This window comes from Pleurodeles waltl, chromosome 11, assembly GCF_031143425.1.
Source record: "Pleurodeles waltl isolate 20211129_DDA chromosome 11, aPleWal1.hap1.20221129, whole genome shotgun sequence".
Classification (NCBI taxonomy): Eukaryota; Metazoa; Chordata; class Amphibia; order Caudata; family Salamandridae; genus Pleurodeles; species Pleurodeles waltl.
This window is the reverse complement of record NC_090450.1, coordinates 898,829,715-898,855,367: the sequence shown is the minus strand read 5'-3', so window position 1 is coordinate 898,855,367 and position 25,653 is coordinate 898,829,715. Positions and strand designations below refer to the sequence as shown.

Here is a 25,653-nt window from a genome sequence, read left to right as displayed (position 1 = left end):
TCGATGGCGATAAGTTTTTCGGCTCCAAGGCTAATTCAGCTCTAGAGAGGTTCAAGGAGAATAGGGCCACTGCCACTGCCAAGTCTTTAGGCTTGCAAGCCTCTTCTTCTGCTTCCTCCAGATTTTTTAGGAGGTTTCGAGGATTTGGTCGTGGTTCCTCCTCCTTTCGAGAGAAATTCCAGCATCAACCCACCTCTGCTCTCTCGTATAGATCTTATAGAGGGCGGGGTAGGGACCGGACCAGAGGAGCCACCCAGCAGCACTCTGCCTCTTCCTCTGGAGGGGTGCAGCATGGGAAGCAGCCTTTTACTTCGGCCAATTCCTTCTCACTCCACTCCTGTAGGGGGGAGGTTATTGAACTTTCTCCACAAGTGGGAGGTCATAACATCAGACTCCTGGGTCACCAGCATTGTGAGGAAAGGCTATGCCCTACCCTTTCGGGAGTTTCCGCCCCCCATCCCGCCCGCCCTTCCTACTGTACAGAAGATCATCTCCTGTTGCTACAACAGGAGGTTCAAGTCCTCCTTTCAAAGGGTGCAGTGGAGTTGGTTCCAGAGCAGGAAAGGGGTCAGGGTTGTTACTCAAGATACTTCCTGATCCCAAAGAAGGATGGTCGGTTGAGGCCAATCCTGGACCTGAGGATCTTGAATTGGTTCCTCAAACAGGAAAAGTTCGAGATGCTGACCCTAGCTCAGGTGCTTTTGGCGCTGAACAATGGAGATTGGATGGTGTCTGTCGACTTGCAGGATGCTTACTTTCATATCCCGATACTCAAGTCGCACAGGAAGTATCTTTGGTTTGTGGTGGGGTCGCAGCACTATCAGTTTGCGGTCCTCCCATTTGGTCTTACTTCAGCACCTCAAGTCTTCACAAAGGTGATGTCGGTGGTTGCGGCAGAGCTCAGAAGGAAGGGGATAGCAGTATTTCCTTATCTGGACGACTGGTTGATCAAAGCCAAGTCTCCGGAGCTCATGTTGCACCACCTTCAGTCGACTACTCAGTTGTTGTTCGACCTGGGTTTTTCAGTGAATGTGTCCAAATCTCACCTAGAGCCCTCTCAGCGCCTCCTGTTCATAGGTGCATTTCTGGATACAACATTGAATCGAGCCTTTCCTCCGCCTCAGCGGATTCAGGAGATCCAGGCGTTGGTTCCAATGTTTCGAAGTGGAGCGGTCATTCCAGTCCTCAAGGTCCTGCGTCTGCTCGGTCTGTTTGCTTCTTGCATATTGCTGGTCACTCACGCTCGCTGGCACATGAGGGCTCTTCAGTGGTGCCTCCGAAAGCAGTGGTCTCAACACAAAGGAGATCTCGAAGGTTCGGTGAGGATCTCCAGAGATGCTGCCACGGATTTGAAATGGTGGATTGCGGACGGCAATCTTTCCAGAGGAAGGCCGTTCTCGCAAGCTCTGCCTGTGGCCACAGTTATAACGGATGCTTCCCCTCTAGGGTGGGGAGCTCATCTGGGGGACCTGGAGATCAAAGGTCTTTGGACTCCAGTAGAACAGATGTTTTGCATAAATCTGTTGGAGTTGCGGGCTGTACGTCTGGCTCTCAAGGCCTTCCTCCCATCCCTTCGCGGTCAGTCGGTTCAGGTCCTGACGGACAATACTACCGCGATGTGGTATATAAACAAGCAGGGAGGAGTAGGGTCATACCTTCTCTGCAGAGAAGCTCTACGGCTTTGGTCCTGGGCAAAGGACCATCAGATTTGCTTGGTAGCAAATCATCTGGCCGGAGTCTTGAACGTTCGTGCGGACAGTCTCAGTCGCCGTTTCTCGGCCGATCACGAGTGGCGTCTCCATCCAGATCAGGTCCGTCTAATCTTCCAGATGTGGGGGTTTCCTCGGATAGATCTGTTTGCCACTTGGGAGAACTCGCATTGCCCGTTATTCTGCAGCCTCCAGTATCCGGGACAAGGAGCATTGGGGGACGGGTTTCAGATGACCTGGTGCGACCAGTTGCTTTACGCTTTTCCCCCCATACCCTTGATTCCTCGAGTTTTGAGGAAAATACGCCAAGATCGGGCCCAAATCATCTTAATAGCTCCGGATTGGCCAAGGAGGGTATGGTACACGGACCTTCTCCAACTCTCACTGTGCCCTCCGCTCCGTCTCCCTCCCAGGGCAGACCTCCTCTCGCAGTCGCAGGGGCAGGTTTTACACCCCCACCTCCAGAGCCTGCACCTTCATGCCTGGAGATTGAACGGGGCAACCTGAGTTCCTTTTCTCTCCTGTCTGATGTAGTGGATGTTATCTTATCGGCCAGGCGACACTCCACTAAATCTATCTACGCTAATAGGTGGGCTAAATTTGTGATTTGGTGTGGAGAGAGGCAAATTGATCCCTTACGTGCTCACTTATCAGATATCTTGTCTTTTGCATTGTCTCTGGCACAGAGGGGTTGTGCAGTGGCTACAGTTAAGGGGTATTTGTCTGCCCTGTCAGCCTTTCTATGTCTTCCGGACCAGCCTTCTCTATTCAAATTCCCTATAGTACTTACATTTTTAAAAGGTCTTATTAACAAATTTCCTCCCACTCCTTTCATAATGCCTCAGTGGGATCTAAACCTGGTTCTGACTTTTCTTATGGGTTCCCCGTTTGAGCCTATGCATTCTTGCCCCTTAAGATTATTGGTCCTAAAGACTGTTTTCCTTGTTGCAATTACTTCCGCAAGAAGAGTGAGTGAGCTACAGGCTTGGCTAGGGGTGTTCCTGTGGTCGACATCTGCAAGGCCGCAACTTGGCCATCCCTCCATATTTTTGCGAAGCATTACTGCTTGGACTCTGAGGTTAGGAGGGATGGCCATTTTGCACGGTCAGTGCTGCAGGATTTCTTGGTTTGACCATTCAGGCACTCACCACCGAGTGCGGTACTGCTTTGGGACTCTATTCAATAGGTGAGGAATCCACAGGTAGTTGTATCCATCAGAAGAACGAGTTACTTACCTTCGGTAACGACTTTTCTGGTGGATACATTAGCTACCTGTGGATTCCTTACTGTCCCACCCGCCTCCCCGTTGCTTTTCTGGTCTAACCAAGTTATTCTTGGGTGTGCTCCTCTTGGTATTTGAGAGCTTGTACATATACTGTATATATTTATTTATGTATTTTTTATTTATATATTTATTTATTTAAAAAAAAAAAAATCTTGAGTTGTTGAAATGATGTTTTTATCTTGAATATCATTAAATATTGTTATTTGATTATTTATCTCAATGGCCTATTAGTCTCAGGCACGTAAAAAATGTTGGTACTGACGTCGGCACGTCGGCGAGGACCTCTTATTGCCTGTATGATGTCAGACGGCGTCGCGTGGGCAATTGTGACGTCCTCGTCGACGTGCAGAAGCTAGGAAGAAGATTTCCGTCGAATGCTGGCGCAATGGGAGTATTCAATAGGTGAGGAATCCACAGGTAGCTAATGTATCCACCAGAAAAGTCGTTACCGAAGGTAAGTAACTCGTTCATCTGGCCCCTGGGTGACATGATAAATAACAGTATCAAGGCCGCAGTTCTGTAGTGTGGGGCGTTTGCGCCAGGTTGTGTGTTATATCTCTTTGTGTTACTCTGTTAACCTGGGTGATCCCACAGGGCTGGTGTCTCCTCCCTCTCGGGGTATTATTTTATCAGTTAACTTTATGATGTAGGTGTCCCAAATTGTCACTTGTCCACCACCACCCCTGAACTGTTGGTCCTGTTCCAATGCCGTGACCTCTGCTACAGCCCAGCAGGATACCTCTCGTAGCCAGCTCTCTACACTAGGGGGTTGCGCTCCTTTCTAGGACATGGCAATAAGTCGCCTAAACAATACAAGTGCAAGATCTACAAATCTTAGGTAGTGCTTAGTTCGTGTGGTTCTCTTAGTTATTCCGAGGAGACAGAGAAGGGTTCCAGCGGCAGGCACACATCTATGATATCTGACACATGCCGCACCACTTGTGTCCACATAGCATGCAACACTGGGCATTCCCATGTCATATGCAGAAAGGTTGCATCCTCATGGCCGCACCTTGGACAGGAGGGAGAGGCCCCAGGGAACATATCATGTAGACGATGGGGCGTTAAATAGGTTTGGTGAACATAATTGAATTGAGTATTTTTTAATCTAGTATTTCTGGAAATATAGCACACCCTTTCTAATGCCATCATCCATTGTTGCTCAGTCAGATCAGTGCCCAGGCAAGTGTCCCATCTGGTTTTATTCCAGGCCTGTACTCCATCCTGCATCTCCCTTAGTGCTATATAAAGATTAGAGATTGCCCTCCTGTCTGAGCCCCATGTTAGAATATAATGTATCCCCTGATGTGTTGTGGGTTCTGTAGGTCCTAGCCGCTAAATGTTCCTTAACGCTACCTGTAGTGCTGCATAGGCAAGGAACTGTCCCAAGTCCAAACCATAAGTATCTTTCAGATTTGAAATGATATGCAGCTGGCCTTCAGCATAGAGGTCACCCATGTGAGTGAATCCACCCTCCCTCCAGGGATTGCAATTTGGACAAGAGCTCTTAACTGGTACATCCCACACCGGGAGTTTAGGTGAGTAGGGGAGCAAACCATGGTGTGGCATGATATACTTTATCCAAACCTGCTTCACTGTCCGCATCAATAAACCCAATTCTCTATTGGGAGCATCCTGTGTGAGAAGCCAACCCCAAATTCCTTCCTCCCCTAACATTTCTCATGTCATATTTCCTTCCATTGTCTGATCCCTCGTTAACCAAGGCATCAACCATTGAAGCTGGGCCGCTTCATAATATCTTTCTATATCTGACACCGCCATACCACTCTCATTCAAAGGAAGCAGAGATATCCACCTATGACCCAGGCCCCATATGAGTGCTGTAATCAAACTGCGCACAGATTTAAACCAGGATTTCCCCAGAGGAATCGGCATTGCCCGGAACAAATAAAATAATCTGGGAAGGACCAGCATCTTAACAATGGCTGCTCTACCCATTGGAGAGAGGGGGAGGTGGGTCCAAAAGGCCATGGATTGCCTAGTGATGGACAGGGCCCTGCCATAGTAACCTTCTATCAGATCCAACTCAGAGTGATAAACATTGATGCTCAAATAGCAGAAAGTCCCGGTGGCCCACACCAGTCGGTCTTCGGCCTGCAGGGGGTCTGCCATTTCGCCAGTCCTACGTAGTGGGAAGGCACAGGATTTATTCCAGTTCACCCTCAAGCCTGCCACCCTCTCAAAGTAGTCTAATATAATGAATAACTCAGGAAGCGCTTCAGCTACGTTCCTTATATAAATTAAAACATCATTGGTGTATGAGGAGGTGATGTGCCATTGTCTGCCCGTCCAAGTACCCCACTCAACCTCTTTCGTTCGCAATTGCACTGCTAGTGGTTCCTTGGCTAGCGCGAAAAGCACTGGTGAAAGACAGCAGCCTTGTCGCGTCCCTTTTGGATAGAGAAGGCGTGAGATTTCTGACGGCCAGTGCAGACCCTTGCTCAAGGGACGGTGTATAGTAATTATATCCATTTTATGAAACTAAGGTTAAGTCTGAAACTCTCCAGGACCTGTATAAGATATGTCGAACCCAGCGTGTCAAATGCTTTTTCAAAATCCAGGGATATAGCCACGGGGTGGCCTGCATCCCTGGAGACTGCATCCATTGTGTGACATAGTCACCTGGTGTTGCGAAATGTGCCTGGGTTTTACTTAGTATTTTGTAGCCAACGTTTAACATAGAAAGAGGCCTGTATTAGCCTACTTCAAGTGGGTCTTTGCGCGGTTTGGGCAGTACTATTATAAGTGCCTCACACAGTGACACTGGGAGGTTCCCTCGTTGATAAAATGCATTATACAAGTCCAATCTAGGTGTGAGTGTGTCTTTGTATGTCAAATAAAATTCAGTGAGAAACCCACCCATTCCGGGGGTTTTCCCTTTAGCTATCTGTTGTATTACTAACTGTAACTCTTCTATTTGCAACAGGAGTAAATCCTGACGCTGCTGCTGGGACAGGGTAGGTAGTGGTAGCGCCTGCAGATACGATCGAAGATGGGAAACCGGTGGGGCAGGAGGCGCAGAGTACAGTGTTTCATAATATTGTGTGAAAGTTTCATTTATTGTTTCCTGGGAGTTCACCAGCTCCCCCCTATTGTTGCGAATTGCTCCTATGACCATTTTGGGCTTTTCATAGTGCAGTAGCCATGATAGTATGCAACCTGGTCTATCCCCCTCCTTATGTTGTTGGGCCAGATGAGCTTTATAATCCATATTACTTTGTTGCCTCAGGTCCTCTCGATACTGCCGGCTCAGTCGCCAGCAATGGACAGGCCTGTGATTCACTTATGGCCTCTTTTTCCAGTCTACGTATCTCGTTTTCACAGTTCAATATACGCTGGGTAAGATCTGTTTTCACCCCCCAAGAAGTGGCCGTGCAATTGCTCCGCATAGTTACCTTCATTACATCCCACTCCATCCCGGGGTCATCCACCGAGCCCGAGTTATGTTTAAAGTATTCTGAAAGAGTGGAGCCTATCTTAGACCTGTTTGCTGAATCCTGCAATGCCACTGGCCATAGTTTCCATAGTGGTATCGGGGGTTTAGTGTTGCCCCAACTAAAGGTGACCTTAAGCGGATTGTGATCTGACAGTGCCCTACCCAGATATTCAGAACCGCGGATATAGGGCCAAAACAGGGAGTCGCAGAAAACATAGTCAAGCCTTGTGTGTATTTGGTAACCTGGTGCGTAATATGAGTATTCTCTGGTTTTCGGATGATGTAGCCGCCAAATATCGTGTAGATTCATAGATTGGGACCATTGTTGGAAATCTCTAATTGCCTGTATGCTGGAAGTGCCTGGGAGTGAACAATCCAAAAGGGTGTTCTGTATGCAGTTAAAATCTCCTTCCCCCCCTCAGATTCCAGGGGCCTCGGGGTTATGTATCAGGTTCGAGGATAGCTCATTCAAAAAAAGTCTCTTGGGTTGTGTTTGGGCCATATATCGATGCTAGAGTAATAGGTTGTCCATTCAATCGACCCTTTAGTAGTACGTATCTCTTTTCACGGTCTACACATACTCTAGTTTTAACAAAAGGTACCACCCAGATTAATGCTCCTCTAGCATATGCTGAGTATTCAGTCCCATATATCTGCCCCCCCCCCACCCCGGCGACTAAGTAATTCCCCATGCGTTAAATCCATCTCTTGGAGACAGGCAAAATGAATCTGCCGCCTTCTGAGGTAATTGTACACCCTGTAGCATTTAACAGGATTACCCATCCCCGAATGTTCCAAGTTAAAATAACATAGTTCACCGCCATAACATCAAAACATATTGTGCAAGTTCCCATGCACCCCCCGCACGCCCACCACCCCCCATGCCCCAAAACCACCTTGCCCCCCCTCCAAACCACCCGGCATCTCTAAGATAAACAGTAACAAGATAAACAACTCCCTGTTCCCTGGCTTGACCATTAATATGTATCTTGCCACCAAACCTCAAACAGCTAAACCGTACCATAACTGCCATAGTATACTTGCGTCCTTCTGGTCAAGGCATAAGCCTGACACCGACTCCTCCTTGAGAGGGTGGGAAGAAGAGGGTGGAGAAAGGTCTGTAGCAGACAAATGTCTGCGCCGCTAGCCCCAGGATTAAGCAAAAGACTTACAGTGCAGGTCGCCCGGGGGCAGGGGTAGCCATTTAGACGGGGTTCTGTTCTGTTCTGGGAGTTATTTACCTTGCACTTCATAGCCTACTTCCCAAAAGGAGAACAACAGTGCAAGAAGTGTCAAAGGTTGTCTGCTGCACACAGTGTTAGCGCCGGGCCTTCTTCCTTGGGTGAGTTCCGGGACGGCGATGAAGTTCCGGCATCTTCTTCAGAGTCAACTGATGTTTTATCTGCCAGCGCAAAAAACGTGTTGTTAAACAGCTGCAAGGCCTCTTTCAGTGCTCCCTCTTTTCTTTTGCCACTTGGGCCTTTGATGGTCTCGCTCTGCTAATGTTGCGTTTACGCCTGTTTGCTCGTTGTGTTAGCCAGGTGTCCTCAGCCCGTGACAGTTGCGGAGAGTGCATAAGCCCTTTGACATGCACCTAAGTCCAGGCATCCTCAGGGGAGGTGAACATTCTCATTGCATCTCCATCAATCACCCACAACTTCGCTGGGAACAGAAGTGCATATTTGTAATTCAGTCCTCGTAGATGTTGCTTTGATTTGATAAAGGAATTGCTCTGCTTTTGTACTTCCGAAGTAAAATCTGGATAGGCTGAGATCTTAGCATTTTCATAGTACCACGGGCCCTTGATGCGAGACAGTTGCAATATCAAATTGCGGTCTGTGAAATTAAGGAGGCGAGCTACTATTGGTCGTGGTTGAGCACCTGGACCCTGTGCTCTGCCGGGTACTCTTTGGGCCCGTTCCACTGAGAAGAACGTTGAGGGTTTCCCGTCTAGCATGTTAGGAGTCAGCCATTGTCCCACAAATAATTCAACACTAGGCCCTTCCGTTCGTTCATGAAAACCCACCAGTCTGATGTTCTTACGGCGCAATCTTCCTTCGGCCTCCTCTCCTTGTTTGTGGAGGACGGACATCTACCATTTTGCCTGCGTCATCTGCGTCTGGAGATCTTGAACTGTAGGGCGAAAAGCAGCGAGTGAGGATTCTGCCTCCTCGACCCGCTCTACTAGATAACAGTGGTCTACTCGAAGAAGGTTAACCTCCACGGCCATGGCATCGATTCTTACATCCAGCGAAGTTTTCGTGTCCAGAATGGCCTGGAGAACCTTGTTGAATTGTGAGGAGTGCAATTTGAGTGTCATATCTAATTGATGGAGGGTCTCCAATGCCCCTCCCTCCTTTGGGATTTGCTCTGGGTCGTGTTCCGTGTGCTTGGTGCTTTTAGTTTTACCCATCAATGCACTGTCATGTACTAGCAGTCAGTGCGTTGTTTCATTTGGTGTTCAGGAGCTCAAAGTTGCCAATATCTGCCTAGTTTCTTGCCTCTGGCAACAGGCATCGCCTCTGTCCTGTGATTGAACGCATGAGGAATTGTATCCACAATACTTCTACACATGCTTAGGAAGGTCGGCCACTAAGATAGGCCCTCCGTCCAGTCTCACTGTCATATGTAAAATCTTTGCTGGACAGAATATGGCCCCAATTCCTTACCGCTCTTTTAGAGCCACTTCAGTCCCTTTATGTTCACTTTCCGTGTGGCCAGTTTACGCTAGTCCTGCTGCAAGGGCAGGCCCTCTTGCCAAGCAGGATGTATTTTCCAGGCATTTTGTTTCATTTAAGACCTCTCCCAGGTTGGGTCTTGGATAATAACAAGCGTGGGGAGGGGGATCGTGCCGCTCGCTCCTTCCTGGGAACCTTATTCAGGGTGCAGCTGCACCGGACCCTGCCCTGTACGCCCTCCTCTGCACTCAGGAGCTGCTCCGTTCAGGACACCGCAGGGGTGGCCGCGCGCTCCAGCGGCAGCCCGGCCTCCTCCCGGCCTCACCAGATCCAAATAGCGTTCAGGCGCCGTAGCTCGTATATCGGCTGTCAGACACCTCCTCACTCCTCACCAGCGTCGGCAACATTACTGTGCAACATCCCGGAGCAAATCCTGAAGGAGGGAGACGCGTTGGAGACCCTCCATCAATTAGATATGACACGTCGGCCTGTGCAACATTACTTTTGTTGCTGCCTTTTGACTTTGCAATGTCAAGGCTTAAGTAAGCGCCTGTTTTCAAAGGTGTGGAAAGGACAAGTAGGCCCAACCCTCAGCAGCGCAGCAGCGCAAACCCTTTGGCTGCAGTTGAGGTAATATTTGTGTCCTCATGTTAATGCTGTTTAACTTGTATATTTATGGTTCATTAACCCCTTGGGTGCCCTGGATGTAACGGTTACGTCCTGGGCAGCACCGCTTGGGTGCCCAGGACGTAACTGTTCAATCCAGCTAGGGGCCCTTCTGGGGAAGCGCTAGCGCTCCCCCAGGGGCCCTGGCACCCCCCTCCCCTGGGCAGGGATGGAAGGGGAATTGCTTCCCCTTCCACCCCCGCCCTTGTGACGTCTGATGACGTCACCACGCAGTGACCTCATCAGAGGCTGCCCCCAATTCCAGCGCGGATCGGAGGAGAAATGCAAAAGCATTTCTCCTCCCATCACGTGGAGGGGCCGAGAGAGGCATGAAAGGAGAGGAAAGGCTTTTCCTCTCCTTTCATGTATCTCTGCATTTCTACTGCCCGATCGCAATGCGATCAGGCAGCAGAAATGCCACTAGACACCAGGGAATTGTTTTTGTTTGTTTATGTCATAATGGGAGTCAATTTCATGCAAGGAGAGCGACCCCCTGGGCAAGGGTCGCTCCCCTGGGCGGGCATATTCATTTCAGGCCATTTGTGCCCCCCTTGGGGGCCGATCAGCCTATTTTTATTAGGCCGATCTGCCCCCAAGTGGGAGAAACCACTAGGGATTGTTTTTTAGCGCCAGTTTCACGCAAGGGGAGCGACCCCTTAGGCAAGGGTTGCTCCCCTGGGCGGGCAAATTTATTTTAGGCCATTTCTACTCCCCTTGGGGGCAGATCCGCCTATTTCCATTAGGCCGATCTGCCCCCGTGGTGGGGGGAGTCAGAAACGACTTAGGCACCAGGGATTGGTGTGTGTTTTGTTTTGGGGAGCAGCCTCTTGGGCAAGGGTCACTCCCCATGGGGGGCAATTTATTTTTAGGCCATTTCGGCCTATTATAATTAGTTCGATCTGGCCACGGGGGGCAGAAACCACTAGATACCAGGGATCATTTTTTTTTTTTTTTATGTATGTGGGGAGTGACCCCTTAGGCAAGGGTCACTCCCTTGGTGTGCAAATTGCCTTTAGGCCATTTATTAGGCCGATCCGATTATTTTTCCCCAAATAAGAGAGGGGGGCAGAAAGCATACTAGGTGCCAGGGAACTAAAAAATGTGGGGTGGTGACTACCAACCAGTATGGGCCTGGTTATGCCCCCACCCTAAATTAAGGGGGTAACAGTCTTTCAACTCTCCCCTGCCCACTAAAACATCTTATCCCACGGCAAGCAAGAGGACATTTGATTATTTTGGGTTTTGGTTTTACATTTGGACCATGAGAGCTTGGCTAACTCTCAAAATCATCCCACTTGGAGTGGTGAGGGCTGCACTTTTTGGATTTTGGGACGCTGCAATGTAGAAAAATCCACAAGACCTAGACACATCTGAAAACGAAACTTCTGGGTGATTCCAAGGTAGTGTGCTTCACATGCACCCCTCACAATTTTCTTACCCACAATGCCCTGCAAACCTCCAACTTTGCTGGAAATCAGAACCTTCAGGAAATGAAATAAAGGTCAAATTCTTTTATTAGTCAAATTGGTCATACAAATAGTGCCCAAGTAAACACAAAACATATTTAATTCATAAATAAATGACCTCTTTAAAATGGTATGTCCTTGTTTATTCCATGGAGTGATTTCATTTTTTTCTCTGCAAATTAAAAAAGACGCTTTCTGTCATGGTCCAAATCCGATCACTGGCAACTGGCTCTCAAAGGTTCTGTACTGTAGGGACTTTATAATTTCTACATGTTCAAATGGATATATTGTTAGTTAAATAATTTAACGTTCAGCTTGGGTCAAATAAATGTAAAAACACTCAAAACCTTTGTGAACAGGTGGGAGCTTTTTGAAGCACTAGAATTATTGCAATATGCAATATATACTTCAGCAGTAGCCTATAACCTCCTTTCCAGACTTAAAATATGTTTCTGAGACTCTGAATGTTTGGTTTGTTCTAGATTATATTAGAGCACAATGTAAAATAATCTGAATGTGTCTCCTGTTGAAAAATGTGCATCCATGCCACATTCAGGTTAAAGCATTGTCACCTTGGATTTCCATGCTCCAGCAAAGGACTCTGTATGCAAGTTCAGGACATATGGTTTGCAGAACCCCTTGACAACTTTGTCTCACATAGTTGTAGGAAGCTGGCCTGGTGTGTGGTGAAAACCTATGGTGTTATCACCCTATACCATGTCAAGGTATCCCCTATTAGTGAGGTGTAGACAGTGTCTAGGAAGCCTGGGCTCTCTTGAGGTAGCTGTGGATGAGCAGCCAAGACTTACCTAGGAGACATGCAAAGCTTATACAATACCACTACAGTCACACAGCACTTACACACATGAAAGAACCACACAGTGTTATAAAAATAAAGGTACTTTATTATCGTAACACAAATACTAAAATATTGTATAGGCAATAATCCTCTAGAAGGTGATTAAACACACTATTATATACACATTAGTAGTCAGGAATTGGCTTAGAAGTCAATAGAAAACAGTGAAATAACAGAAAATAATGGGGGCCCTGGGCGGGGGAGACCAAACCATATACTAAGTATGTAGAATGTGAAAGTCAGTCCCTCACCCAAGGAAGTGAAATCTGCAGAGGGGAGCTGGAGGAACTAGGAACCCCAAAAGGTAAATACCAGTGTGCCTCCCAGGGACCAGGAGAGAAGAGGTAAGTACCTGGTTTTCCCCCAAACCCACAGGTGAACTTTGTAAAAGGACTGTGCAAGGCTGGAAGGAAGAAAAGGTGGATCCTGAAAGAAGAGGACTTGCAACAGAAGGGGACCAGGTCAAGTTCGAGTTGGAATGTCCGGTTGGGGCAAGAGCCACTACCCATCCTTCTGGAGATGCAGGACCAGGTCGAAGGTGAAGACCAAGAGTCAGCTATGCAGCACAGGAGCAGGAGCAGGAGAAGAGTTGCAGGAGTGATGCAGTTGATGTCCCACGTCAGAAGAAGAGTTGCATTCAGTCAGTAGTGTGGAAGAACCACCAACAAGCCTTGACATAGGCAAGTGTTGCAGAGGAAGAGTTGCAGAGGACCAGGAAGGTCCAGGGGACTCAACCCACGGAGAGGAGTCCCACGTGACCCTCAGCAGTGAGAAGAGTTGGAAGTCGAAAATACAGCACCCACAGGCAACTCCTGTGTCTGCGAGTTGCAGTGACGCCCACTCAGGACACCTGGAGAGGAGTCCCAAGTTGCTGAAGCAGCAGGCAGGAGACTGTGCTTTGCAGGGAAGAGTGCTGGAGGCAGGGCCTTCAGGGAGCCTAAATAGTTCCCTTGGAAGAAAAGCCAACAAGCCTTTGTAGCTGCAAGAGTTACGGTGCACAGGGGTACCGTCCTGCAAGGATTGGCAATGGCTTACTGTCTCCCAAGTTGGACAGCTGGTAAAGAGGACCAAGGGGACCACTCCAGACCATCTCCTTTGTTGCCGGAGTCAAGCAGTTTTGCAGGAGAGACGATCCAAGCAGCCAGTCGTTATTGCAGTTGGTGCCTGTGGGTGTAAGGGAGTGACTCCTTCACTCCAAGGGAGATTCCTGCTTGCTTCTTGTGCAGGCTGAAGACCTGTCACCCTCAGAGGATGCACAGCCAGGGAGATGTTGCAGTTGCTAGAAGGAGCCGGAGAAACAATGTTGCAAAGCAGAGTTGTTGCTGGAGTGCAGATTGTTGGTCCCTGGAGGATCCAGTTGGAGTCCTGGTGGCCAGAAGATGAAGCAAATGATGCAGAGGAGTCCTGCTGGAATCTTGCACGTCAAATCTGAGGACCCACCCAAGAGGGAGACCCTAAATAGCTTAGGAAGGAGGACTGGTTACCTAGCAGGGTGACCACCTGCCGGGTGGGAGCTGTGACGTCACATGCCTGACCTAGTTACTCAGATGCTCCCAGGAGCCCCTGCCCACCTTGGATTCAAGATGGCAGAACCAACGGGCCACCTGGCGGAGCTCTGGGCACCACCCCTGGGGGGGTGATGGACATGGGAGTGGTCACTCCCCTTTGCATTGTCCAGTTTCACACCAGAGCTGGGACCGGGGGTCCCTGCACTGGTGCAATTCAGTTTATGCAAGGAGGGCACCAAATGTGCCCTTCACAGCATGCCAGTGGCTTGGGGAGGTTACCCATCCCAAGCCATGTAACACCTATTTCCAAAGGGGGAGGGTGTTACCACCCTACCCCCCAAGGAAATCCTTTGTTCTGCCTTCCTGGGCTTGAGCTGGTGAAGTAGCAGAAGGGCAGAAACCTGTCTGTAGGATGGCTGCAGTGTGGGCGACCCAGTAGAACCCTGCAAAGTGGTAGGAGCAAAGCTCGGGGTCCTCTAAGGAGCCCCCAGAGTGCATGGAATCATACAACCCATACTGGCAACAATATTGGGGTATGATTACGACATGTTTGATGCCAAACATGCCCAGGTTCAGAGTTACCATTAGGTAGCTGGACATAGGTAGTGCCTATATCCAGTACATGAGTAAAATGGCGTCCAGGAAAATGGAGCTGGAGTTTGTAGGGGCACCTTTGCTCATGCAGGGGTGCCCTCACACACAGGCACTTGCACCCTGCTCTCTGGGCTAGGAGGGCCTGCCATAGGGGTGACTTACAGTGACCTGTAGTGAAAGGGTGCAGGCACCTTTTCACATGGGCTGCAATGACAGGCCTGCAGACGCATTTTGTATTGGCTCCCATGGGTGGCATAATACATGCTGCAGACCATGGGGAACCCCTGGTGCCCCAGTGCCCTCTGGGCACCTAGGTACCAAATACTAGGGACTTACATGGGGGCACCAGTATGCCAATTGTGGGGTGTTTAAAGTCTGGAACAACCGAATTTAGAGGGAGAGAGCCCAGTCACTGGGGTCCTAGTTAGCACAATCACAGTGAACACAGTGAAAAGACACTAACAGCAGTGGGGTAACCATGCCCAAAAGAGAGTACCTTCCTACAGGAGTAACATTCACTTTTGTGCTTATTTGCATAGCAAAACATATATGGCCTGATTACGACCTCGAAGAATGGATACACCGTCGTAAACGTGATGGATATCCCACCCGCCGATTTACAAGTTCTATGGGATATAATGGAACTTGTAATACGGCGGGCAGAATATCTGTCACATTTGTGACAGAGTATCCCATCTGCTAAGGTTGTAATCAGGCCCATAGTAGGAAGTGTTTGTCATCTACTCACGAATTAACACAGGACTAAAGTAAACGTCTTCTGCATCAAGGTAACATGAGGAATTGTTTCATTTATATGTTAAGCCATGTTACACCTTTAATTTTCATTGAAGTGACCAATAGAGTTGAAGTTAGGCTATGTTTTCATTATTTAAATATCCTTCATAAAATAAATGAAATAAACCTTCTGTTCTTTGAACCAATTTCAAGCTGCCATTGTTGTTTTTACTAGCCTGAAATGTAGCCCCCTCCTAACTCCTGAGTTGAGGTTGTTTTCTATTTGATCGATTTTTATTTGTTTCTCATTGCTCTCATTAGGTGGTTTCACCCGAACATCACAGGAGTGGAAGCAGAAAATCTGCTCCTCACCAGAGGGGTTGATGGAAGCTTCTTGGCACGACTCAGTAAAAGTAACCCTGGGGATTTCACACTGTCTGTGAGGTAAGCAAATTAGTTCAAAAAATCAATTCAGTTCACACAGCACTGTATAAGTAATCACACATTGTCATTCTAGCAGAAGCACCAAACTTTATTTTCATGGCATGCGGTCCATGCTACAACTACTGTTTTACACTTGTAAAATACTATGGTATTGGCATCCGTAAACTATATCTCATAGTGGTTAATCTCCTTTGTGAAATCTTCCACAATGACTGCTGCGGGATAGCTTATGTTATTATTTTGTTTGGCTCTTATGTGCTGTAGGATTCTTTTAAGTAACAGAAGTGTAGTAATCCCTGTATACACGTAAAGAGGAGATAGGGAAAGGATGCTTTGGAAACGCGAGCCAAGGTATATTCTAGCTCTGAATTTAAAGGAACCCCAGTGTCTCAATATTGATGAAGAATTACATGTATATCTGTGATAATGTGGATCATCTGTCATAGCTAAGATGTTGATGCCTCCAGGTTTTTTAAGTGTTTTTAACTTTTTCCTTTTTACAGAATATCTGCCACATTGGTGAATTATATAACTCAGTCATAGAAGCCCATAAGACAGGTCATGGGCAGTTGAATTAAGTCTGATATGAAAATTAATATTGCAAATTAAGTACTATATTATGGCACTCCATTAAGCTGGTTTATGCTATGGGTCAATGTGCAGAGCCCACTGGGCATTATGTATTGGTTTAATTGAGTGCTCGATATTAGGGAATGGTTATTTACAAGAGAAACAAGAGTGCCTTACGTGTTTAAAACATCTATATAACGTGAAATTGCATTGTGAATTGTGGATATTACTTCTGTCTTGCATATAATCTGTTAATGTTTACTACACTACAATGTGGTGAGCGATGTGCAACATGAGGCAGTCTGTCTTTTGTTTCCATGATGTGAGTAATGGGGATCAGTATGTATGTTTGGAATACATTATAATAGTGACTGATGCTGTGAACAAAGCTTTGATTAGTCAAAACACATATTGTAATTGTAATAGAATTTATATAGCGCTTACTACCCCTGACGAGGCACCGAATCGCTTTTTGGCGAGTAGCACGCTACTCCAGAACCCAACAAGAATTAATGATGGGTTAGTATTGGGAAATATGAGTACAGTTTTAGTATTATTATGAGTTAATTTGAGCTGCTGATATGAGAGTTTGTTAGTTAGATTGACTGGAGTAATGGAGGGGTGGAGGAGGAAAGAAACCCAGAAGTGTTAATTGGGAGTATATCCCTCATTTACTCATTCCAAAGGCTTGGGATGAGTAAAGGGGAATGGAGGAGGGAAGAGTCTGTGGGAGGGTTAGGGAGATCATAGTAGCAGGGTGAGATAAATGAGGGCAAATTTAGTAGGGTTGTTTGGAAGGTCATGGTAGTAGAGTGAGGTTTGATGAGTTAGATGTGGAAGCGGAGAGAAGAGCTTCGGCAGAGTTTTTTAGGAGATGAAAGTAGTAGAATGGATTTGGGATGAGTTAGTGGGAATGGAGGATAGATTGATAGAGACATGACATATGATGATGGGTAGATAAGTGTGATAAGATGAGAGCAGGGATTCATAGATATCTAGTATATAACAACCCACCCAGGAGCCAGGCAATGACCCACGAACATGCCAAGCACAGAGCAACATACATACATACATATATATAAATATATGTATACACACACACACACACACACACATACATACACACATGAATAGACACACACATGCACACATATATGTACATGCAATACATAATTAGAACCATGGGTAAATATACTTAGTCAAACAGGTTTAAAGAGTGTGTGTGTATTTTATTGTTATGACATAGTAGCGATACATATTTTCTAAAGAACTATACATAACTAGAAATATACACATAATCAGAAAAAATATTTATCAACATAGGCATATGCAGTCCATAGTTGTTTGAATATGGTGGTTATGAAGGGAAGAGACAACTCTTGAGTAGTTTTCTGAAGACAAGAAAGTTATCTGTGGCTTTTATAGTTGGGGCTAATGATTTCCATAGTTTGGCTGCTTGAATGGAGAAGGATGAACCACCTATAGTCTTTTTCTTGTATGGTGGTGTTCTAAGGCGGGGTGCCAATCTTGAGCGGAGGTTTCTTTGTTGGATGTATTTGGTTATTTTGTTTCTGATAAAAAGCGGCCCTGTTCCATGTATAGCTTTGTGGTGATACAAAGCAGCCTGAAAGTGCATCTTCTGGCAACGGGTAACCAGTGTAGTGCTCTCAAGGCAGGGGAGATGTGGGCTTGCGGCTTTACATGTAACAGTAGCCTGGCTGCGGAATTCTGAATACGTTATCGTTTTTTTTTGATGGGGACAAGCTCTTTGGTGCCAAGGCGGATTCGGCCTTAGAGAGGTTCAAGGAGAACAGGGCCACGGCCAAGTCGCTGAGCTTGCAATCCACTTCTTCTGCCTCCTCCAGATTTTTTTAGGAGGTTTTGAGGATTTGGTTGTGGCTCCTCCTCCTCCTCTCGAGGGAAATTCCAGCAGCCTACCTCTGCTCTCTCCGATAAATCTTTTAGAGGGAGGGGTAGGGTCCGTACCAGGGGAGCCTCTCAGCAGCACTCTGCCTCTTCCTCTTCTCCTGGAGGGGTGCAGCAGGGGAAGCAGCCTTAGGCTTCCACTAATTCCTACTCACTCCACGCCTGTAGGGGGGAGGTTACTGAATTTTCTCCACAAGTGGGAGGTCATAACATCAGACTCCTGGGTTACCAGCATTGTGAGAAAAGGCTACACCCTTCCCTTTCGGGAGTTTCCGCCCCCCATCCCGCCCCACCCATCTTATTGTTCAGAAGAACACCTCCTGTTGTTAGAACAGGAGGTTCGAGTCCTCCTTTCAAAGGAGTGGAGTTGGTTCCGGAGCAGGAAAGGGGTCAAGGTTGTTACTCGAGATACTTCCTGATTCCCAAGAAGGATGGTCAGTTGAGGCCAATGCTGGACCTTAGGATCTTGAATTGGTTCCTCAAACAGGAAAAGTTCAAGATGCTGACCCTAGCTCAGGTGCTTTTGGCGCTGAACAATGGAGATTGGATGGTGTCTGTCGACTTGCAGGATGCTTACTTTCATATCCCTATACTCAAGTCGCACAGGAAGTATCTCCGGTTTGTGGTGGGGTCGCAACACTATCAGTTTGCGGTTCTCCCGTTTGGTCTTACTTCAGCACCTCGAGTCTTCACGAAGGTGATGTCGGTGGTTGCGGCAGAGCTCAGACTAAAGGAGATAGCAGTATTTCCTTATCTAGACGACTGGTTGATCAAGGCCAGGTCTCCGGAGCTCGTGTTGCGTCACCTACAGTCCACATCCCAGTTGTTGTTCGACCTGGGCTTATACATCTTTTTATGGGGATAAGGTGGTGTTGAGGACCAAGGCTACTTTCCTTCCGAAGGTTGTTTCACCCTTTCATTTGGCCCAGACAATTACTCTATCCACATTTTATCCTCCGCCTCATCCGTCAAAGGAAGAAGAGAGACTACACCGCTTGGACCCAAAGAGGGCGTTAAGCTTTTATATAGACAGGACAAAGGATTTCATGCTGGAGGATCAGCTTTTCATCGGATACGTGGGAAAGAGGAGAGGAAAGGCAGTCCACAAGAGAACACTCTCCAGGTGGGTTGTTCTTTGCATTAAAATGTGTTACTCTTTAGCAAAGAAGGATCCCCCTGATGGTATAAGAGCTCATTCCACCAGAGCTAAGTCGGCCTCCTCGGCCTTGGCTAGGGGTGTTCCTGTGGTCGACATCTGCAAGGCCGCAACTTGGTCATCTCTTCATACTTTTGTGAAGCATTACTGCTTGGACTCTGAGGTCAGAAGGGATGGCCATCTTGCACGGTCAGTGCTGCAGGATTTCTTGGTTTGACCATTCAGGCACCCACCACCGAGTGCGGTACTGCTTTGGGACTCTATTCATTAGGTGAGGAATCCACAGGTAGTTGTATCCATCAGAAGAACGAGTTACTTACCTTCGGTAACGACTTTTCTGGTGGATACATTAGCTACCTGTGGATTCCTCACGGTGTCACCCGCCTCCCCGTTGCCTGTGTGGTCTAACCAAGTAATTATTGAGTGTGCTCCTCTTGGTTTTGTGGATTGGTGTATATTATGTATATATGTTTATATGTATATATATAGTTCATATATTTATTTACTTGTTTAAAAAAAATAAATGCTAGTTTGAATTCTCAGATTGATGTGTTTGTTTGGAATATCATTAAATATTACTATTGTTCTTTCATCTCAATGGCCTATTGTTCTCAGGCACGTAAAAAATGTTGGTACTGACGTCTGCACGTCGGCGAGGACCTCTTATTGCCTGTATGACGTCAGACGGCGTCGCATGGGCAACTGTGACGTCCTCGTCGACGTGCAGAAGTTAGGAAGAAGATATCCGTCCAGTGCTGGCGCAATGGGAGTATTCATTAGGTGAGGAATCAACAGGTAGCTAATGTATCCACCAGAAAAGTCGTTACTGAAGGTAAGTAACTCGTTCTTCAGGTCTACAGGAAAAGTTCCTGTAGTTAAAGAGTTGTTGATGATTCTTCTTACAGGTGTGGCAGCAGAAGTAGATAAAAGAATGTTCTTGAAAATTTGTGGACAAGGGTCAGATGGGCAACCGGAAGGCCTGCTTGCTTTGACCAAATCCATAAATTCACCTTGGGATATTTGTTGGAAGGACTGTAGAGACTGGATTGGTTTATTCTTAAAGGGTATTTTAGAAAAGGGGTTGGTGCTGATGGTTTTCTTCTGTTTTAAATAGGAGTCCAATGTGTCTGCTTTGGTTTTGTAGTGAGTTGCCAATTTGTTTGTGAAATCTTGAGTAGTGGGATGACTTCCTTCCATGCATGTAGGTTTTTGAAATTAATTGAGAATGTAAAAAAATATCCTTGGTTGTAGATTTAGCATTTGGAATTCTGTCTGAGTAGTAACTTTTTTTTAGCTTTTTTTGATTGATGATTTGTATATTCTGTTACGTTTGTGTAGCTGCAGTTTGTCTTGACTGTTTGTTTTGAGCCTGGTCCACTGCAACTTTCTGATTTGTTGCTTTATCTTTTTAAGTTCTGTGTTTCTCCAAGCCACCCATTCTGAGGTTTTCTTTTGTCGTGTTTAGTTTTTCTGAGTGGTATTAGGATATCAAAAGCTTTCTGTAGCCACTCATAAGGTTTTGGAACATAATTAATTGTATCTAGATCTGTGTTGGCTGTTAGTTGTGTTTCTAAGTCATCAAAATTGAGTTTGCTCCATGGTCAATAGGTGCATGTATGTAAGTAGTTGTGGGGTGTGTTGATTTGTGGAGTTTTATGTTGGAAAGTTATCAAATGGTGGTCTGACCAAGTGATTGGCGTGATGCTATGAACGGTAACTAGTTCAGGCTTAGCAAAAATGACATCTAGGATGTGTCCAGCGATGTGTGTGGGATTGTGTACAATCTGATGTAGGTTCAATGCGACTAGGCCAGTGGTGATAGCTTTTGGATGGAGCATATTGGGTTTGTCAAACCAAATGTTTAGATCCCCAAGAAGGCTCACAATAGTCTTGCTTTTCAATATAGTGTTCCTCTTCCGGCAGGTTAAGGAGGCCTTTTGTTGGGTCTGTGTGTGTGGTTGGTGGACTTGGTGACTGAGAGAGACATGAAGAGTGTACTGTTTTTTGTAGGGTAGTCTTTATTTATTATGTAATAGACAAGGGGATGCAAGGTTGTTAAGAATGGCATGTTGTTTATTTGGTTGCGTCTGTTTAGTGTGGATGGAGTATGGGTTAGGGGTGGTGGAGGAGTATATGGATCATGATGCAAGGTTCTAAATTGTGCAGTGGCGGAGAGGCGAGTGAATGAAAGTTGCTGGGTTGGGGTGCTTGTGGTAGGTGTTTGTGAAGAGTGAGAAAGTAGGGGTAAAGATAGGACGGGACTTGTATTCTTTGTGTAGTCCTGAGGGTGGGAGTGGGTGTGACGATAAGTATAATGAAAGTTTGTGTTGATTTGATGTGCTGATGTGAGTGGTCTGTATTGTTTTTGTGGAATAGTGAGAGGGGATATTAATGTAGTTGTTTTTGGTGAGGGATTTATATGTGAAATAGTGCTGGTGAGTGGAATTAGAGTGTTAGATGGGGTGTTGATGTGTTTTGGAGATGAATGTATGAGGTGTGTAAGAGGCGAAGGATGTGTGTCAGGGGAGTTAGTGTTAGTTGTGATGACTGGAAGAGGTAATATGTGTGGTGGAGTGAAGTGTGGGGCTTGTATGGCTTTGTATAATTGGTGAAGAAAGGGGAAGGGTGTTTGTAGATGGTGTGTTGGAAGGCTGGGTTTTGGCATTGTTATGATGAAAGGTGGTCTGTGTGGAGCAAACAGAGAATAGTGTTGTTGGTTAGTATGAGCAGGGACTGTATCTGGAAGGCTGAGACTGAGAGAAATGTATAGTGTGGTTTTGTGTTGTGTGAGTGATGGCAGGTTGTGTTAGTGGACAGAGTAGTGTTTGTTGTGAGAATGTAGGTGTTAGACTGTTGTAGTTGTGGAGGATATGTGTATATCTGTTGTATAATGGGTATTGTGTTGGATGATGGGACATTGCAATCTGTCTGCGGTCAGTTTGTGATGCATGAGTTGGATGTCTGCAGATAATGTGTTTGCATGTTGATGGATGTGTAGGGAATGAAATCATTTCTGGCCAGTTGAGAATTGGGCAGCATTTCTTGCCCTAGGCCTTAGTCCCTACCTGTCCTGAACAGGCCCAAACAGGCAACTGCCCTTGTCCTCTCCGCCCTTTGCCGAGACGCCCTGAGTCCTAGGCTTAAATAGCCCTACTGTCCAATAGTAACCTGGTCCTAACCCTAGCAAATCCGATTTGTAACCCTGATTCAAACAACTAATGGGAGACCTAGCCCTAATCACCAATCATACCCCTAATCCTGACCACCAATCACAGCCCCAGCCCTAGAACCAGCAATCAATCATATTCCCTGCCCTATCCACCAATCACAGCCCTAGAACCAAAAGGCCAATCAGAATCTCAGCCCTATCCACCAATCACAGCCCTAGAATCAACAGCCAATCAGAATCTCAGCCCTATCCACCAATCACAGCCCTAGAACCAACAGCCAATTCGAATCTCAGCCCTGTCCACCAATCACAGCCCCAGCCCTGGAGCCAACAACCAATGGAAAGACCAGCTCCCATCAACCTATCAGACAGATGAAACAGTCTCCTAAAACACACTCTGCAGGATGTATGTAGCCTTTTTACTTGGAAAAGAGGGGGTGAGGGGGTTATGAAGTCATGTGCCACAAACTAGAAAGGTAATTCACACAGTCACGGCAAAAACTAAATAAAAATTAAAAAAAACACTACTTTAAAAGGCCAAGCTGCCTGAAACACAGAGAGTCTACAGTAAAACAGGCTGAAAAAACACTCTTGAACAAATAATACTATTTACCCAGAAAAGTCTGGGGGCTCCTTACCTAGGTCTTTTAGCAATCCTTGAACACTGGGCTGTATTAGGACACAGGGAAGATGCTGAGGCTCACAAAATGGAGGTGGCTGTCTTGGGCTTCCCTCCACAAATTTAAGGGGCCAGAACAGGTGTGGGGGGGAGGGCCCAGGTTGCCAGGGACTCAGAGAGCCATATCTCAGCAACATATCAATTGAAATATTGAAGCAGCTTCTGGAGTGCTAGTCTCTGTTTTTGGGACTGAGAGCTTGTTTGAATAAAAATGATTAGGCTATATGGACATGAGAGAACATAGTTTGAATATATGTTATGATTGTTTATTTGGTGAAAGTAAAGTGGTTTTTACGTATACTGAGGAAGGACAAGAATAATGCCCAAAATGCATTGAGAATAACAACAACACTGGGCAGGGAGGGTAAGTGGGAGGGGACAAGCCACAGCTCAGGGGAATGAGGAAGTAAAAATGCACAGGGGAGCCAGCTGAAAAAGACTCAATCTGGTGGATTTGTTAAACACAAAGAAAAAAGTAATGCCTGAAAACAATAAGCATGTGATTGGCAAATACACAAAGAAAAGAAGCCCTTGGCAGGTGACCAATAGGAAAAGTGACCAAAGGAGAGTGACACTGAAACCAACCAGTGATAACAAATTTGTGGTCTCAAAGCTCAATGATAGAATACAAAAGGTCTTGAAGAGTCAGCTCATGTGCTGTCTGGGTGAGACCCAAACAGCATGGAAATAATTGCAATAGTGACTTATTAAGGGCAGAGCACTGTGGAGTATGTGCATGCCTGCTGTCGTCAGTCACCTTTAAATTGTGCAGCCGTCCCCAAACCCATCCTCACCCAGACTGGTGGTAGATCAGAGTTGTCACCTCTCACCTTTAGAACTTACATTTGTCATTCCTTAAGAAGCTGTACTTCTACTTCCAATCCCACTTCTTTTAGACTTGTGTGAAGTTCAAGCTAGCACTCTGTGGAACACAGATAATATTTGTCCTTATTCTATTAGTATGCATATAATGTTTGTTTTTTTCCTTTTGGATAGCAGGTAAGTATTGCAGTACTCCAGTGTAGGAAGCTAGCTCTGTATATACTATATAAAAATGAGCTATAGTGTGCACAGAGTGCAGGAGTTCCCCAGAGGCTTAATAGAGGCTAAAAAAAGATAATACTAATGCTCTCTTTTGTGGTAGTGTGGTCGAGCAATTAGGCTTATCAGAGGGTAGTGCAAAGCATTTGTTGTACACACACAGACAATAGAAGAAGCACACACTTAATGACAACTCCAGACCAATGGTTTTTAAATAGCAAGAATATATTTTCTTAATTTATTTTTAGAACCACAATTTGCAGGGAAGTACTTCAATAGATTTGTATTTCACACGTGTTTCAACAGTACTTTGTTTGAAATCGATAAGTCAAACAGTTTTTTGAAATATTGACAATAATCTGTTTTAAAAATTGAATTTTCATGCAATTTTCATGAGTATTCGACTTACAGGTTCAGTCTCTGGGTTTTAGGATGTCCACCGGTCGAGGTTTAAGTTAACCCCAAACACCCACCACCAGCAACACGGGCCGGCCGGGTGCAGAGGTCAAAGTTGAGAAAACTTATCGTGGGCTTCTATGAAGACGGGGTACTCAGAATTAGGCCTGCCTGCAGGTAAGTACCCATGGCTCAGAGGGCAGACCAGGGGGGATTAAAAGAGCACTGGGGGGCCACAAGTAGGCACCAAACACGCACACTCAGTGGCACAGGGGCGGCTGGGTGCAGGGTGCAAACAGGATTTCGAGCTCCCAATGCTGGTCCATGAGGGGGTCACTCAGAGGCTGCAGGCGAGGTCCAGGGGGTCGTCTTGGGCGAACCAAAGGCTGGACAGGGAGGAGGGCCGCCTGCTGAACGTTGCTGCACCGGAGGTCGGGTTCTCCAAGTCCTGAGGTCTGCGGGTGCAGTGTGTCTTTAGGCGTCAAACATTTTCGTCCAGAGGTTTGCAGTCAAGGGGTCCTCGGGATTCCCTCTGCAGGTGTCGTCGTGGAGAGGTCAACCCAGGGTGGACACTTGCTCAGAACCGACTGGGGATCCTCTCTAGCTGGTTGGGCCACCTGAACACGGGCCAAGGGCATCGTGTGCAGTGTGGTTAGGACTCACACATTCGGATTGAGGCTGGAGTCCTTGGTTTCTCTTGGACGAGGATACAGGAGGTCTTGGTCCTTTTGGGTACAGGGCAGTCCTCTGGAGCTTGGCAGAGGTCGCTGGTCCCACTAGATATGTCGCTGTTCTTTTGCAGCTTCTTTGAAGCAGAAGAGAAGCCGGTAGGGCTGGGGCCAAACCAGTTGTTGTCTTCCTTCTTCTCTGCTGGGGGGTTTCAGCTAAACAGTCCTTCTTCTTTTCAGGTCGCCAGGCATCTGGTGAGCTGGGTTCAGGGAAGCTCTGAAATACTAGATTTAGGGGTGTTACAGGGGTCAGAGGGCAGTAGCCAATGCAAGATTGCGTGTGATTAATTTTGCCACACTGGTTATAATTGGTTGGGTCTCTTTCCCCCCGCCCCCCCTCTTTTTTCCCCCTATAATTGACTTTGATGTTGGTTATTTGTGTATTCATAGCCCATCTCATATATTGGTATATATGTTTATCTATTTCACAGCCTTGACAAAGTCTTGAAGACGAAACACGTGTCGGCTGTTTTGCTGTTTGCACTTGTATTATATGTGGTCACTTGATTGGAACTCTGACCATTTGTTCTCTCCTGTAATAAATATCCAGTGTCACCTGTTTGCCTGACTTTGACTTAATTCTTGAA

At 46.5% G+C, this 25,653-nt stretch overlaps 1 protein-coding gene across 1 annotated transcript in view; it reads left to right on the top strand.

Annotated features, from left to right (window-relative positions):
- The window catches only part of PTPN11 (protein tyrosine phosphatase non-receptor type 11), a 477,212-nt gene that overhangs the window by 49,254 nt on the left and 402,305 nt on the right, over window positions 1-25,653 (top strand). The window contains exon 2 of the mRNA XM_069214808.1: window positions 15,279-15,401. Within this exon, the coding sequence (XP_069070909.1) occupies window positions 15,279-15,401 (123 nt within the window). The remainder of the gene's footprint in view (window positions 1-15,278; window positions 15,402-25,653) is intronic.